The following is a 17,903-nucleotide window of genomic DNA, read 5'->3' on the forward strand; positions in this document are numbered from 1 at the left end:
GGGAGTGGGCGTCACTGGGATGCTTGCCCAGCTGGGCAAAGGGTTTGGGCCACCCTGATTTTGGGAGTAAGGTGAGCAGGAGGGGCTTGACCAGGAGGCCGTGATGGGCCGTGTCTGGCTGTGGCCCACCAAGGCCAGCTTGGTCTGAGAGGTCACTGAGGACCTGGCACCCAACTTGATGGTGGGGGGCATCCAGTTCCTGACCTGCTGGTGGGGGATTCACAGTGCCTGACATGGAATCAGGGGTACAGAGTGCCTGACATGAAGCTGGGGGGTTACAGCCATCCATGCCCCCACCCAGGGGGACCCTCCCACCCCAGAGTAGGGGCGTCAGTAGCCACAGAGAGGGGAAGAGGCCTGCCAGGGCATTTACATCCTTGTAGAGGGGCTGCTCCTCGGGCGCCGGGTGATGAGCCGGGCTGCTGCCGCCGCTGCCCGCCCGCGGGGCCCCGGCAGGCGGCTGCGGTGGGGTTTGACCATCCCCCGGCTTCTCCTCGACGGGCGGACGGGGGAAGGGGCCGGCGGCGGGGCGCTCCCGGCCGCCCTTCTCCGGCAGACCGCGGGCGGGTGGAAAGCGGCCGCCGGCCGCCAAGGGGTCTCCGCCGCGGGGCTCTTCCTCGCCTTCCTCCTCCTCCTCCTCTTCCTCCTCCTCGGGGGGTTTGTGCCCCTCGACGTCCACCTCGGGCTCGTCTTCCTCCTCCTCGTCCTCCTCCTCCTCGCTGCTCTCTTCGCTGGCGAAGCTGCAGCTAGTGCCTCCGGGGGAGAGGAGGCGATGCGCGGCGTGCGGAGGATGCGGGTGCCTCTCGCATCCCGCATCCTCGGGGGGCGGCGGCGGCGGCGGCGGCAGCAGCAGCTGCAGCGGCGAGGCGGAGCGCGGGGGGCCGCCGCCGGCGCCTCCGTGCAGCTTGGCCAGGCTCTCCGAGTCCTCCTTGCCGCCCACCGGGCGGAAGGCGCTGGAGTGGTGGTACCCGCCGCTCGCCTTGCGCCCGCCCGCCGCCTCCAGCAGGTGCGGGTGGTGCGGGGGGACCCGCCCGCCCCCGCCGCCGCTGCCCCCGTCGGAAGCGGCGGGCGAGGCGGGCTCGGCGCCGCCGGGGGGCGACTCGAACAGCGGGTCCCGGGCGGCGGCGGCGGCGGCGGCGGGCGCTGACGGGGGGGCGGCGGCGGGCGGCGTCCCCAGCCCCGCCGGCCCCGTCCCCAGCCCCGCCGGCCCCGCCTCGCCGCCGGGCTCCGACAGGTCCAGGAAAGCCTGGCGCAGCAGGCCCGCCCCGTCCCCTCCCAGCGAGCATCCCAGGGCGCCGGGGGGCTGCGGCGGCGGCTGCAGGTAGGTGGGTACCGGCAGCCCCCCCGGGGTGCGCGGCGGCCAAAACATGCAGAAGGGAGGGTAGAAGGCGGCGTCCTTCCTGCCCGGCCAGAAGAGCCCCGAGAGCCCGCCGCCCGCCGCCGCCGCCCCGCCGGCTTTGTGCGCGGCCGCCCCGCCGAGGGCATCGCCGCCGCCGCCCTCCTCCTTCTTGTGGCAGAGCCCGAAGGCGGCGGCGGGGAAGCCGTAGGGGTGCGGGAAGAGCCCGCCGCAGCCGGGAAACTTCTGGAGCATGCCGCCGAAGGAGCCCTTGCTGGGCACCGGGATGACGGGGTAGCTCCGCGGGCTTTTGCCGCCGTGCGCCGCCGCCACCGCCTCCTGCAGCTCCTCGTCCTCCTCGAAGCGCGGCCGCTTCTGGTGCAGGTCGGGCGGGGCGGCCAGGAGGTGCGGGCTCAGCAGCCCGCCGCCCACCACCGCCGCCGCCTTCACCGAGCCCAGCGGGTGGCAGGCGGCGGGGGCGGCGGCGGCGGGGGCCGGCGGGGCGGGCGGCAGGGCGCGCTTGCGGCTGCCGCCGTTGAACATGGCCTTGACATCCTCCCAGGCGAAGACCAGCTCATCCTGGGGGCTCTTGTCGGTCAGCTTCAGGTGGCGGCGCCAGGAGTTGAAGTTGGCGGCGTCGGGCTGGGTGTACTTGGCGTCGGGGGTGCGGTGGGAGTGGAAGATGAACTTGTTGGGCGAGAAGTACATGCTGCAGTAGCTGCACTTGATGCACTTGGCCCGGGAGCTGTTGTAGCGGGCCGGGATGAAGCTCCCGCGGCATCCCCAGGCGCACTCGTGCGATACGTCGAAAGCGAAGTTATCCGGCAATTTGGGGGGCCGGTTCTCCCCCAAGAAGGACTTGCAGAGCCGCTCTGCCTCCCTCTTGGTGATCATGCCGCAGCGGCGGGAGGAGATGGGCATGGCCCCGGCCCGCCGCAGGATCTCCAGCTGCACCGGCGTGCACTGCACGCAGGTGATGCCCAGGGCCACCCGCCGGTTGTGGATCTCGTTGTAGCTGAAGTTTTTGAGGAGGGTGTTGGAGATCTGCGCCAGACACAGCCGCTCCTGCCCGTCGATGACCAGGGAGACGATCGGGATGCCGTAGAGGATCACCTGCCCCACCTGGTTGGGCTTCATGGCGGCGTGGCTGGCCCTCGGCTGGTTCATGGGGTCCGGCGGGTACGCGCTGGACGGCGACGGCAGCAAGATATCGGTGGGGCCGGGCAGCGGGCTGGTCGCCATCGTCTCAGCGCCGGGGGGGCTGCTCTGCTCTAGCTGCAGGAGGGGAGGGGGACAGAGACACAGCGCCGTCAGCCGAGCGCTCACAGGGATGGGGGGGTCCCCGCCGCACGCACCCCGTCCTCCCCTCGCTCCTTGGTCTGCCGGCATGGGGAGGCGCTACCCGCGGGGAGGTTTGCTCCGCGACCCCGACTCCCCCAAACCTCGCCGGGAGCTGTCCAACCCCGCGCATCCCGCGCCTCCGACGTGCGCCTCCCGCCGCAGGTGCGGAGATGGCGGTACACGAGCGAACCGTCCCCGTTTGGAAGAATCCCCGACCCCACGGGCGCTTGGACCCCAAACACGCAGCAGAGACCCCTGTCCGTCTCCTCGTCCTGGAAACCCGCCGCCTCTCGGGAGGGCTCCACGCAGAGCCTCCGAGGGGACGAGGCGACGGAGGAAGGATCCCCTCTCCTCACTCCCGGGGATGGGGGAAGAGCAACGAAAAAACCCCCAAAGTTTCGGTGCTCCCCGCGGCTTCCCGAGCATCCTCCCCTCCCCGGCGCCCGTTACCTCCGCGGCCGCGCTGCGGCCGTGCCGCCGCCGGGTCTTCCTCCTCCTCCTCGTCCTCCAGCAGCCGCGGGGAGGGAGGGAGGGAAGCGCATCCCCGCGCCCGCCGCCGCGGAGCCGCGCGGCCGGACCGAGCCCCCCGCCCCCGGTGCGGCGGCCCCCGCGGGCGCTCTGACGTCAGCGGCCCGGGGGGGCGGACGGGGCCGGACCCACCGCTCGCCCCCCCAGACGGTGGGTGGTGAGCGGGGCTGGGGGCGGCTCCCCCATCCCTCCCGTCCCTCCCGTCCTCCCTCTCTCCCTCCCCGCACCGGGAGGGGATGCGGGCGCCCCGTCGGGGCCCGGCCTCCCGCCGCCGCCCCCCGAGCGCTGCCCCGCTCCGCCGGAACGGTGGAAGGTGGAATGCGCGCTTTGGCTTTTTTTTTTTTTTTTTTTTTTTTAAGCCTTTTTTTCGCCTTCCTCTCTTCCCTCCGCCCCTTCACGGTCTGAGACAAATCGCTTCCAAGAAACTGAATATTCTCCTTTTGTGCCCCGCGTCTTTTCGGAAATGGTGCTTTTTAAGGGATCGGGAGAAATTACAGGGAGGATAGGGGAGGAGAAAGAGAGAAAAAGTTGATTTCTCGCCACAGCCGTGTCCTCACGAGCACGAACAGCTTCTCTATCCTCACTGCCATTCCCAAATACACCGGAGTCATTCACCAGAACCACTTTCACCAGCACCCGGACCCAGATTCTCGCTCCCACAAAAACCAATACGGCGCAAATATGTTCTGCTTGGGTTTTTTAAACTTTTGCCCCTTCCCCCTAATTGGTTTATTGCCCCAGCTAAGGAAAAAAACAAAACAAAACAAAACAAAACAAAACAACCAAAAACCACAACAACCCAGCAAATAGGTAGCAGAATGGTTGCGGTTTCTGTTTTTTTGGGGGTTTTTTGGTTTTTGGTTTGGTTTTTTTTTTTTTTTGTGAATACAGTGAACTGAAAATATAGATTTTTTTTTATATATATACGAATCACCTCCAAAAGGTTATGGGTCCCAACTGCCCCTCTGCGTAGCGCTGGGAGAGGACGGGGAGACCCCGCTACGACCCCCCCACCCCAAGGCAGAAAGCCAATACCGCTCAACGCCGCTACTTTCCAGGGAGGAAAACTGCAGAAAAACGGCTAAACCCGGGAAAATTAAAAGCTCATTCCTAGCCAAAACGGGAAGCAACTGGACCGTCAAGTGTTTCCTAACACCCTTCTGATTTATTTTCCTTTTACAAAAAGTATTTGTATCTCTCCTTTTCTCTCCGTGTGCATGACCAGCACTTAGTATTACTGCACATTTACCTATGAAAACTTGGCGATTTTTTGTTTATCTTTTTTTTTTTTCTCGGGCATCACAGATCCAGAGAGCAATCTTTACATCGACCTTTCCCAGGACATCCACAATAAAGCTCGCAACTTCTCTATCCGGGTATTGCTCGGGTCCTCGCTAACAATAATATTAGTAATATTAGTAATATTAGTAATAATAGTAATAATAGCAATAATAATAGTAATAATAATAGTAATGGTAATAGTAATGGTAATAGTAATAGTAATAGTAATAGTACTAATGCTACTAATGCTACTGATGCTACTAATACTAATAATATAATCACTCCTCTCCTTATTACTTCTGTCACTTCTTATTAAACCTTGCTCTTCCCCGTGTCTCAACTGTCACAGGGAGACTTCCCCTTTTCCCTCCCTCCTACTTTTTCCCGATCCTCTTCTGCACGGAGCCTGCTGCTTTCGTGTGAGCAATGGCTATAAGCCTCACATTGGTGACATTTTAATCAATGCTTCCTAGCCAGACTGACATGAATTTTACACTTCAAAACTCTCCTCCGTCAGCTAATTGATTCAAATTGTTTTATTGGTTAAACCCGTGTCACACATTGTATGATCTATTACCACGCCTCGGAGAAAATCTCCCCTCCTGTCTCCGCTCCCAGGTCTGCACCAGGAGGGACGGGGGGTTTTAGGGAGAAGCCGCTTGATGCTGCGGATGCTCTGTGCCTGCATCCCCGCAGCGGCCGCCGAGCAGACCTCTCCCCTCTCCCGTGGTCACTCGGCGGCTTTTCCCGGCCATTCCCGGGAGAACCGGCGATGGGCAACTCCGCCCCAGGCTCTGAGCCCGGCGATGGAAGAGGACGAGAAGCGGTTGCAGGAGGCGAAAAGGATGAGAGGGTTTTGCAGAACACCTTCAGCGAAGGGAGAGTCGGAAAACTCAGGTTCGGGGCAGGGTCGTCTCTAGCCAGCGACTACGTTTTATTTTGTGGTGACTAAACGAAAAGTAAAACTACCTTTTTTTTTTTTTTTTTTTTTTTTTCCTTCCCCTTTTTGTCACCTGCTTGTTGCTGTTGACCCTCCTGGATTCCGTTGTAAAATCTGAGTGGTTTCCTCCATTCCCTTTAAAGGGAAAACTCAAACATACGGGTCGGGATGCCTTAGTTCCCGGAGGGAGGAGGTGCAAGGGCCACCGAATTTGGGGCAGAGACTGACCCACACCAGCACGGTGGAGAAGCGGGGCAAGAATACACCGTTCTCTACTTTTTCTCACTTAAGCCTGTTTGGGAAACCTCATGGGGTAGCAGGAGCTCAGCAGGGGCATGGCGGGGGTGGCTGGGCAGAGAAAGGCTGGCCCACACAGTGGCCGGGCTGATCCCGCAGGTGTCCCCAGGCGGGCGAGGCCCGGCGGGGCTGCTCGGCCGCCTCCAACCCCTCCGGGGTCTCTGCGGGTCGGATGGAGCCCACCTTGACCACGACGAGGGGCGGAAGGGAATTCCCGCTGGAGGTGGGGTGTCCACACTCCCCCTCACGGGTAGGTACGGATCTGGGGGCTCCTGTCCTGATGTCGACTCCAATTTCTCCCGTTCATTCGGCTGTTTGCTGGTGCCATTTGGCTTGGAATCACCTCTCAAACAGAGGAGTGCAAAACGTGGAGAAACTTCTCACAGAAGCCTGGAAGGGCTAAGAAGGAGTCCTGACTCCTTTTCCCTCTTCTCTATCGCGATTCTGCCTCGGAGCTGCCGAGCGGGAGGCGACAGCAGCTCGTTCTCCCGCCGCGGATCGCTTCGTGAGGAAACGAGCAGCGGGGAAAAGCGGCCAAGTTTAAACACCCCAGCCCACCCTCATGGCATTTATTTACTTCCAGAGAGCTTAAATGTTGTAGCAGAGAGGCCAAGAAAAGCGACATAACCTTGGTGCGTTTAAAAAACCACAAAGAAAATCTACCCCCAAGGCGAATCCATTCCCTCCTCCCACCTCTCCACATCCCATTGAAACTTCCAGCCGTGTAAGTAGCAGACACGCAAAGGTATTGTTATAAAACCTCTTATCCTAACAAAATTTAGGCAGCAAAGTTTGGGGTTTTTTTATTTTTTCTTAAATACTTTTGTGTAGATTTCGCTTGCATTGCTCTTTTCTAAGTAGTGTTTTTTTTAAAATCGCATTTTATTATATTAAGCAGAAAGGGCATTTGGAATAGAGGTGGTCCCATCTGGAAAACCCCGGAGCTCATTTAGATCACATCACTTCGGGCTTTTGTCTCTGCTCCTGAATAACCCAGCTAGACACAACAAAAGGGTAGAGATCTCTACGTGGAGTTTTTTTCAGTGGCAAAAGGACGCCTCGGAAAGATGCTTCTATATTCGTAATAACGAGGGAGGAAACGACTCAACGGGATCTCCTTTTGGCTCTCGAAAGACACAAGGAGAGTTCAGGGATGGGGCATTTTTTTACACAGTTTTTTACCCCACCGGTAGCTGAAAATCAGCACGCCGGCTGTAGGGAAGGAACCGAGAACGGCACCTTTTGTCTGATGGAGGTCTCTTAAATTCTCAGTTTAATGTGCTCGGAGCGATCCAAACCCGAGATGGTCCTCGCCGAAGGTACGTGCAGACCTTAGCCAGGAGGAGCGATAGCCTCGCCGGGGGAAGGCTGCCCAGCATCATTCACCCGATAGAAACGGCACCTCAAAAAAAAAAAGCTATTTATCATTTTATTTTATCCTACAGGAAGGGACTGGCAGCCTGGGAGGAGATGGGCGCTGCCTAACCCTCCATTCTGCTCCTAAAAACACGAGGGTGATTATTTCTGTTCTGCCTGAGGATGGGGTGGCAGGGAGGAAAAGAGCTGCAAGTTTAGATGTGCGTGAATTAACACCCCAGGGAGTGGTGGACTGGGCGGGGGGGCGGGGGTGAAGAAAGATCCCAAACGAAAAAAAGCCACCTCAGCTATTGATTTTTTTTTTTTTTCTCCAAACGCATAAATTAAAGAGCTCGAAACATCTTTGCATCAGAAACGTGCCTGCTCCGAAGTATTTAAACGATCAACGAATTTCCACGGTGGAGAAGCAGGGCCCCAATCGGGCTGTGATGGGGAGCAGCGATCCCAAACTTCCGAGAGAAACGTGACGAAGAGTCATCACGTCAGTAAATAATTCAATTTTGCGTCTTTCAGAACCCAGTAACCTTGGGTGTCTTAGAAAGCAGATTGTACAAACAGGCAATTAAGATGAGCACAGAGACTTTCAGAGGAGATATAATGAACCAGCTTTAATTACTATCTTGAAATTAAAAATGTAATATACAGATTTAAATTTATTTTCACCTAAATTGTGTATAAAATTATATGGCGTTCCCCGCCCCCCCCCCTCCTTTTCCCAGGCTAAGAAACGAATTGCCACCAAGCTTGCCACTAAAAAGTCTGAAGTACTTTCCAAACCCTGCTCCCCAACACGCAGTAATAATGATACATTTATCATTACTGATGACCGCCCACTGGTTTATTATTGCTTTGTTGCAACTATTACAATCAAGAGATTTCTTTATTTACTGTTAACATTCACTTAAAGCTGAATGTTAATGACACTTCTGAATTCACCGAAGACTTTTCCGTTATATTTCAGGAGTAGTTACGGTTTGGGTTTCAGAAACGGCAGAAAAGAGGAGAGGTGCTGGGGTGGTGGTTTGCTCCTAGTTTTTATTATTTTTTTTCCCTCCTTCTTAAAAGGCTGTTTAAGAGGATTTATCTAAGTCGGATTTTCAACAAAGAGTTGCAAAAGCCTTAGCGTAATGTACGTACTTGACTGTAGCTAATTATGAGTGTATTTTATTACAGGAGATTCATTCATTATTGATAAATGTTTGCAGTAACTTCCTGCTATGTAGAGTTGTATTTTACGAGGAATAAACAACCTATGGGGATTGGGAGTGTTTGGCTTTTACTCTTCTGCACTCTTTGACAGTTCCCATTACCCACTTCGGGGTCTGGCTTGTCACCTTCCCTCTTTCTACACCCAAAAGCAACTTCTTCCCCCTTCCCTTACCGCCGCATTCCTCTCGTTCCCTTACCCCTTGCCATGATTTCAGGATTATCATTTTTAAAAAATAGTGATTTGTGTAGTACAGGATTTTACCATAGGCACCCTTCCCTAAAGCCAGGTCCATGTGGATGTCTCCAGAGGGTTGTACAGACCGGGATGAGCTCCTGTTTCGGACCAGCCGAGGGGCAGGAGCTGTGCAACAAGCAGGCAACACACAGGGAGGGCTCGGAGGGCGGGGAAAAGGGTTTCCCCGAGGGCTCCCCGCTTCGGCTCCAACACTCGGACCCCCAAAGGTTTGGACTTGCAGCCAGTAAAAATATACGAATTAATAATAATTTAAAAGATCTATTTTTTCCGCGCGGCTTTTAAACATCGGAGCCGCTGCTTAAGCGGAGGAGATGCCTCTCACAGGCTGGCGGTCGCCTCTTATCCCCACCTCTCCCTCAAAATCAGCCCCTTCCCAGGCAACAAGAGTCATTCCAGGGGGAAAAAGCTGAACTGTCTGGGGCAGAGGCGCAGCGCTGCGCACATCCCCGCGTCCTCCACCCCATCCCGGTGCCGGCAGGACGCTCAGCGCTGCGCGGGCGCCGAGAGCTCCGTGCGCTCCCTCCCCAGGGGCCGGGAGGTCCCCGCTTTGGATTTGGGGACCAGCCAGCCCTGATCGTCCTTTCCGATCTCCACGCCTGGCCCAAAGTTCACGATTTGTACGGAAAATTAAAAACCCGTGTATTTGCGAAAGTGTAGATGACGCGTTAAGAGACACGGGAGCGAGGAGCCGCGCATCCGGGAGGGATGAGCGGCGCGGCTCCAAACCATCGCCCCTTCCCTCCGCGGCAGCCCAAACTTGCGGGGGGCTCCTCTCTCCCATCGGCGCTCTCCCAGCCACATCCCACCAGGCAGCGAACAGCCGCCTTCCACTCCCCTCCCCGCGACGGCCAGCGCGACCCTGCGACCTATCGCGACAGCGAGCGACATCGCTGCTTGCTCCGGGAAAGGATGGCTACACCCAAAAATCAAAAGGATGCCGCTCTGCCCATCCCGCCCCAGCCCCACGCTTACCTGGACACTCCATGGGCTCTCCGGGGGCGCGGCCGGCGCGGGGCCGCTCTGGCTCCGCGGCGGCTCCGCGGCGCGTAAGTTTGGCTGCCGCGTCTGCCGCGGCGGCTGTGCCGCGGGTGGGTCGGGTCTCGGACGCCTTCTAGCAGCCAGGCAGCGCCTTGCAAGCGGTGCGGGGAAGCCGCCCCCTTCCCCGGCCCCCTCCCCTCGCTGAGGGGAGAACCGCGGCCGCCCCCGCCCCGCAGCTACCCCGGGGCAGGTCCGCCCCGACGGCTGCGGAGGGTGGGAGGAGGGCACCCCCCACATTCTCCCCGCCTAGAGGGGGGGCGAGAAGGACCCTGTTGCAGGGGCGGACTCTGCTTCCCCAAGCTCCCCCCACCCCAAACTTCCCCTCTTCCCCCAAAATTTCCTTTGCCTCTTCCCTGCTTTCCCGGCAAAATAGGAACGCGGGCGAGCCCCCCCACCCCGTCCCCCAAATTGTGAGGGCTTTGAGGGACAGCGGGAAGGGTGTCCCGCAAGCACAAGCCCCTGAGAGAAATTAAGGGGGAGCACTGCCACCTCCTCCAAGCCCTCGCACTCCCGCAGAGGCCCCGTCCCCAGCAAAGCGCTTCCCGCAGATCACTCGACGTGCGGAACAAGGCGGCTGCTTAAAAACACAAAGCCGGAGCCCTAATGAGTTCAATTACAATGTGGTAAACACATTGCCTCTACGCTTTAATTAAGCCGGCTGTCCAATTTTAACTCATTAGTAATTCATTAAGAGAACAGCCTTTAGCTGGCTGCGAGGAGTTCCGAAGCTGGTGCGGTTACGCGCCGTGTACATCCCAACGCATTTGAGGATGGGAGAGTGGCGTGTGTCCGTCCTCCCCCAGAAAAGGGGAATCCTGGACCCCAAAGGGAGATCATCTGTTGTCCCAGCTTCTGTGGGACACCCTCGTAGGGAGGGGGACCCGAAGGTGCCGGGCTGAGGAGGAGGAAAGAGTACTGAGGTTACGTGGGACTCCCCATCCTTCTTCCCTCGGGAGAAACCGATTTAAGGGCAGGCGGAGGGACACACTTGGGAACTCGGATTCCCCGCGCCCCGTCTTAGCAAAAACAAAACAAAACAATAAAACAAACAAACAAACAAAACCCCCCACAAACACGGAGAAAGTGTTTGAAACGTATCTGGGCCAAGAAACAGGTCAAATTTGCAAATTTGGTTTGATCAGCGAACCCAGGGGTCTGCACAGCCGGGTCTTGCCTCTCCGCCCGCGGGGCTGGAGGGGAGCCTGGGGCGCTGCGAGGTGCCGGGGGTGGGAGGTGCCCCCCAAAAAACCCGCGTGGGAGCTCCCCGTGTCCCGCCGGGGCTCACCCCGCGCCGCGGCGCCCTGCGCGTCTCTCCGCGCCTCTCCGCTCGATGTGGCGGCTCCTGCGGGGGCACCGCAGCAACACGGGCTGGGGGAGCCCGCGTTCCCTTCGCTTTTCTTCCGAGGAGCCGCAGCGTCCCGCCTGTCCCGAGGATGACGGTGGCGGTGCAGGGATTTAGGGTTTCCCACTGCAGCTGCTGCCCCATTAAGGATTCAGGCATTTTTCCATTCGAATTCCAGTGCTTGGGGCGGCTCTGAGGCGGTCCGGGCTGGACATCCCCAAACCTTTCCCAAATTCTATCCCACTAAAATCGCTGCTTTTTAAATGTTTGCATCATGATTATAGTTACCATTTCAGCGCAGCTCCAACAGGCTGGACGTTGCATTTATTTTTTCTAGATCTATTGAAAGTTTATTTCCCTTCCTTTATTTTTGGCTATCTTTGACGTTTGAAATCTGAATATGCACAAGTATTTAGCAGACAGGAGGAGGTTTGCTCTCATCCCCCTTCACTGCTGCCAGGTGCTTCAGAGAAACACACACAAGACTACAAAAAAATCTTTCAGAAGTAAGTTTGGGTGGATTGTTTATTGTTTGGTGTTTCATTTGTTTATTTGTTTTCTTGACCACACACATTTATCTGATCCCAGACAGATTCAGAAGTCTTTGTTTTTTCTTGCCTCTCTCCTTGGCTGGGCTCCTTGCAGTGTCCCCTGCCTGGCACGGACACTTGTCACCTCTGCTGTCCTCCCTCCAGCTCAGCAGAAGGAGGCAGGTTCAGGACCTCTGAACTACCAAACAGTAAAAGAGGGGCTTCAAAGTCCAGGATGTGAGTTGCAAACGACTAAATCCCTTCTGAAGAAGCCTTTAGGCAGATATCTCAAGAAGAAACCCTTAATAAGAGTCGTCTCCTTTGGGGAGTAGATTGGGAGCAGTTATCTCTTTAAAGCAGTTTTTCCCTTTTCACATCGTAGGCCCTCTCTGCCATAGTCTTGATTTTCATTTGGCTCCAGGCTTGCAAAATCGGATTGTCTGGAATTAAGAGATTTGAATATTGTTCCTCTTGATGTCAAAGAATTTTTTTTTCCCACCAAGAAGGAATATCATACATGCAGGATCAAGCCCCAGTGGAAGTCTGAGGGCACCCTACCCAGGGCTCAAAAGCAGAGATATTTAACCTGTTGCTGTGTTGCCTTTGTCACCTTCTTTTCATTATCAGATCTTTAACAAAATTTCCCCAAAAGCTAAAAGAATATTGCTTATCTATTTCCAGAAACGTCTTCCACTCCTTTGTCTTGCCTAGCAAAGCACTGGCTTCTGGACACCCAGGGGACAGTCTTCCTCCAGAGCCTCCTGGTATAAATCTAAAAATAATCTTGGAGTCAGTGGGCTACAATTCATTTTATTACCCCAGTGTTAATCTAGAATAGGTACATAAAAACTGTTAGGACAATTAATCTGAATTAATTTCCAAAGTGAATTAAATTAAATTGAATGAAGACCACCTGAATTCTGAATAAGAACAACCTTCAAAGGGGTTTCATGCAGTTTAATTAATCCACTTTTAAATTCTCACCTTCAGCTAATTTGGGTTATTTTCCTGAGTGTCCCCACGTAGGCAAAATCTTAGAGGTAAACGTGGCTCAGGGGAATTCCTCTGGATTTACCCAGATGTAATTTAGAACAGAAATGTATCCTCTAATACTCTTTGACCACGGCACAGAAATGATGCAGAAATGAGAGATATATAAATTGTGCTGCTGCTTGGAGCTCAGCTTTATGAAGGAAACCGTTCCCAAAAGTTTATTTTTTTTTAATGTTTTTCTCTCTTCTGTCTCCCTGCACCTCTGTGTGTATAAACATAGGTACATGTGTATGCAGACTTGTGCTCTATTTGACTTTGCTCTGTTTGTTTAATCCATTAAAGCTTCTCCTCTGTGCACCTGGGACTCCCACTGAAGTTAAACTGGGAGCTGAAGCAGCAGCAGGATCAGGTGGCTGGGAGAGAGCTCAGCACTGCACCTTTGCAGCTGAAATAGGACGGCAAACCCGGAACCCACGGCCACTCAGGGCCCATCAATCTAGGACAAATTGACAAAAGCAAGTTTGTCTTTCAAGGAGCAAAGCCTCTTCTGCTGGTTGAGGAGGTGCCATCGTCTTTACAAGGGTTGTGGGTGCAAAGATGTTGTGATCTTTATCACGACATTGCGATATTGCTGAGGTTAATGGTCCTCCACTTTCAGTGGTGCTTGGGGAATTGAGGAGAGCAGCTGGAGAGGCAAGGGAAGGTCTCAGTTCTCTCCTCCCAAAAAGCCACTTCAAAGAGCTGACCTGTTATTTCATCATATAAGGTAACTGTAACCTGGTGCCTGCTTTTTTTAAACAACTATTTTAAAAATCAAGGGAGTTGTTTTTCCTTCTGAAGTCAGTGGCTGTAGGACTCAAGGGTTAAAGCTCTCTAAATTGCATTTCATGGCCAATACCATAGAGCCATATAATGGTTTGGTTTGAAAAGGACCTGAAAGACCATCTATTTCTAACCCCTCTGAGATGGGCAGGGGCATCATGAGGTGCCTCTCAGGTGAGATTCCCCTGGTCAGAGCAGTCTCCTCCCAGCAGATACTTGTGCCAAACGCCCCAGATTGTCACAATAACAGAATCTCTGAAATAACTCCTCAAATAACCATATCAGTGGGATAAGGTATAGCAGTGTGATCATGCCATAGCACATTCAGAAACCTGGAATTTTACTCCTTAGCACAATGAATTACAGTGTGACCTTGCAGAGAGCCATTTATAGCCCACATTTTAAAGATAAGCTCTCAAATAAGAGTGCCCTGTGAGTAATCTGGTGTGCTGCTCATTTGTCCGGACTGGGCATTTCTGAAAATCAATCTCCTTTGGATTGGGATTTCTCAGTTGACATTCCTAAGTTGGAAAAATACGACCTCTTCTTCAAGCCTCAATTTATGCACCTGGAAAGGATGTGTGTGTGTGTGAATGTGTTTAGGGAACAGCATTCATCTGCCAGCATCTCAGAGAGGTTTTATAAAATGTACCTTCCTTCTCACTTTTGCATAAAACAGTTGAAAATAAATAAATAACCACATACCGTAGCTAAAAGCATCTCTGAAAAGCTGCAAACATTCTTGAGGTTTTAGGAACTATGGAGTAACTTCATAGTTTGATTCAGATATTCCCAGACTCATCAGGACATGAGATTTTAGCCAGTCTTTCCCCCTTGCCATCCAAATTTTACTTTCATGCACCATAAGATCAATCCGCCTTCTGACACGTTCTTTTCATAGATTTGGATAAATTTTGTAAAGATTTAAGGCCAAGTTGAATGAGGTTCTGAGCAACCTGGTCTAGTAGGAGGTGTCCCTGACCACGGCAGGGAGTTGAAATAAGATGATTTTTAATGTCTCTTTCAACTCAGACTATTCTATGATGAAAAGGAAAATGCTCCTACCAATTTGTCAAATTTAAAAACGTTGCAAGAACCCAGTGGACCCAATCTTTACAATGGACACAGGAGATTTCCAAAACACGCAGCAGCAAATTTTGTGGCACCTACATCTAACACAAAAGGTGAGGATATGGCCTCAAGTTGTTCCAGGGGATTAGATGTTTAGATGGGATTTTAGGGAAAATTCCTCCATGGAAAAGGATGTCCAGCACCACAGGCTGCCCAGGGCAGTGGTGGAGTCCCCATCCCTGGAGGGATTGGCACCTGGGGACAGGAATTAATGGTGAGCTTGGCAGTGCTGAGGGAGTGGTTGGACTTGAACTTCAAACAACATATTTTACAACAGAAATGATTCTGTGATTCTCTCGCCTGATGCTCTCACAACTCCCTGCTGGGGTTGGGACCACTCACTGAATTGCCTCTACTCCTACCTTGCCAAATCTTTTGTTGCTGCCATCCCCATAATTATAATTCAGGCATTTCCAGAGCTCAGGACTTCACTGGTGTAATAGAATTTTCAAGGGCTTCATTCATTCCCTTTCCTTGTGTCTTGCCTACTGTTCCAGCTCCCTCATTATGGTTCATCTTTTATCTGTGATAACCCCTCTGTCTGCAGGGTCACCTTTCAGCCTCCAATAGTGAAATGCTGCTCAGAAAACAAAATTTTTTACCTCCACGAGAGGGGTGTTCTTTGTAACAACAGAAAAAATACTGAGAAGAGGCTTAAAAATATCTTCAGCTGATTTTGACATCAGGAAAAAAATAATTATAAGGATTTGTCCCTGGCATAAACTTGTAAGTTCCTATATTAGGTACCTTAAAAAAGGACTTTTATTTCACAGCTAACACACTTTGATGAGCTGATGTTTAGAAATTAAGCAAGCACAAAACTAATTTCGAAGCAGCACCATTGTAGATTAGTTTGGCCCAGAAATTAAAGTCTTTCCTATCTGCTTTCACTCATGATTGTTAATTAATTGGTAGGTAGTAAACACAGACACCAGTTTTGCAGGAGTAGAAACATGAGGATATCATGGACTAGCTTTCCTGGTCTTATGTTATTAAGTCACAGTCCAATTTTCAGGAAAAGCAAACCTGCAGAGAAGACATGAGAGGCGTTTTTGAAGAGGTGCCTACGAGCCATCTGCAGCCCAGCTGCTTTTTGTGCAGCATTGTACTCTTGCTCTCCTTTGGGGCCTGACCTTGCTGGTTTGTTTCTCTCACAGTTCCAGCCCCAAGATGACAAGCTAAAATCCTTGGTCAGGCTTGGGGTGCACACCAGACCTGCAGGACAGCTGGATTAAATTCCTGTCTTTGCTATCAGCTCCTGCTTGTGGCTGTGTGTGAGCTGGGTGAGTGGTTTTGTCTCTCTTTATTAATTCATAGAATCACAGAATGTTTTGGGTTGGATGGGACCTTCATAATCATCCAGTCCTACCCCCTGCCATGGGCAGGGACACCTTGCCCTGTCCCAGGCTGCTCCAAGCCCCATCCATCCTGGCCTGGGACACTCCCGGGGATCCAGGGACAGCCACAGCTGCTCTGGGCACCCTGTGCCAGGACCTCAGCATCCTCACAGCCAGCATTTCCTTCCCAATGCCCAGTCTAGACCTACTTCCTTTCAGTTTAAAATTATTCCTACTTAGTCCTACCAGCTTCTTCTCAGAATAAACATAAGTGCCCACAATTTAACACTGTAGGACTTAAAGAAGCATCTCTGGTGCTGGGCTAGGTAACTAGACCTGCCCAATAATAAATTTGGGGGATATGTATTAACCCATAGGACAAATTCTCAAGAGAACATTTAGAAAGATGGTAACAATTCTGGAGGATCAGTGTCTTAATTCCACCCCAGTGCAGTCACACTAAGTGCACTGACAAGAAGGTAACCAATTAATAGCAATTATAAATAAGCAGAAAGTGCAATAAAAGTTACTGGAGCCCTGGGATGCAGTGAGAATGGAGGTGCATGGACCACACACTGTGCTTTTACCCCATGAATTCCTGTCTCAGGAAATAAACTCCAGACACTACATGACACCCTTGCTGACCAAACTCACCATTCCCAAACTCTCTGGTGCCCACTCTGCCACGTCCCATTTCGGCTGCAGGTAGGGCAGACACCTGTCCCCCTCAGGACAGGTGAGTGCCAGTCTCAGGGAGACAATCTCCTGGACATGCAGCCAGCCTCCTCTTGCCTTGAGGAGGTGTCAGTTTCCCAAACCTGATTAACTGAAGCAACACTATAAAAGTTTGGCTGAGTTTTAGAAAGGGAGGAGTCAGAGCATCTACTTTGCCTATTTATATTTGCTGCTGCCAAAGGAACTGAGAGGCCATTAGCAACCCTGCTGGTCTTTCAGCATTGGAACTAAACACCTTTAGCCCCAGAGGGCTTCACAGCAGCAGGAAAAACCTCACGCTTGTAAGGTCTCCAGCCCTTTATTACTTTTTTCCATCATGATTACCTTGGCTCCAGAAAGTTTTAATACCGTTCAAAATCCAATCCAGTTTTATTGACATCTCTAGTTTTGCCAAACAGTTAAACTGAAGCAGACGGCATGAATTTCAGTCAATCAATATTCATTTAGAACTGGACACCCATATGTAAGCATACTCTCTCCTTGGCAATGAGTAGGGAGGCTAAACAATCAATCCACACTTGTATTTAAACTCGGCGACTGCATTTTCAAAAACCCCCACATAAGGCAAAATTGAATGGTTGAATAAGGCAACATGTGATTTCTGTTATGTTATTATTAATAATTAATAATTCACTTAATAACACAGCGGGAGCCTAATCCAAAACCCACTGATGTCAATAGATTTCTTTCCAGTGCTCTCAGTAGCACAAAGCAGACACAAAAGCTCAGGTTTTTAACAGCATTTAAGAACCTACATCCTGTGCTGGACTCAGACACCTTCTGCTTCATGGCCACTGGGCTCAGAACACGGCAGGGAAGTGGGGGTGATATGGTACAGTGAATAATGGGGTGTGGTGGATGCATGGGGAGTAAGATAGAGCAGATCAAGAGCTGTCCAGGTACACAGGTAGCAAGGTTAGATTTAAATTTTGGCCTTACAGCACTGGTTGAATATGATCACCTTTTCTGTTATGGGTATACACCATGTAAGACTGACATTTATTCTGTTGTACTTCAATATAACAAACAGGTTGCATCTATTATTGACAGGCTGGCAGAGCTGGGGCTGTTCCCCTGCACAAGAGAAGCTCCAGGGAGAGCTCAGAGCCCCTGCCAGGGCCTCAAGGGGCTCCAGGAGAGCTGCACAGGGACTGGGGACAAGGCAGGCAGGGACAGCACACAGGGAATGGCTCCCACTGCCAGAGGGCAGGCACAGATGGGAGATTGGGAATTAGGAATTGCTGGCTGGGACGGTGGGCAGGCCCTGGCCCAGGGTGCCCAGAGCAGCTGTGGCTGCCCCTGGATCCCTGGAAGTGTCCAAGGACAGGGCTTGGAGCTGCCTGGGCTAGTGGAATGTGTTCCTGCCCATGGCAGGGGTTGGAACAAGACAGTCTTGAAGTTCCCTTGCAG

At 53.0% G+C, this 17,903-nt stretch overlaps 1 protein-coding gene across 2 annotated transcripts in view; it reads right to left on the reverse strand.

Annotated features, from left to right (window-relative positions):
• The window catches only part of SKOR2 (SKI family transcriptional corepressor 2), a 31,598-nt gene extending 21,751 nt beyond the window's left edge, over positions 1-9,847 (reverse strand). For both annotated transcript variants that reach the window (XM_077790297.2, XM_085568039.1), the window contains exons 1-2: positions 9,538-9,847; positions 374-2,611 (exon numbers count right to left, since the gene is read on the reverse strand). In XM_077790297.2, the coding sequence (XP_077646423.2) occupies positions 374-2,611; positions 9,538-9,840 (2,541 nt within the window). In that variant the 5' untranslated portion in view covers positions 9,841-9,847. The remainder of the gene's footprint in view (positions 1-373; positions 2,612-9,537) is intronic.
• Between the last annotated feature and the right edge of the window lie 8,056 nt (positions 9,848-17,903).

Source organism: Lonchura striata, chromosome Z (genome assembly GCF_050655825.1).
Source record: "Lonchura striata isolate lonStrDom1 chromosome Z, ASM5065582v1, whole genome shotgun sequence".
In the NCBI taxonomy this organism is placed as follows: Eukaryota; Metazoa; Chordata; class Aves; order Passeriformes; family Estrildidae; genus Lonchura; species Lonchura striata.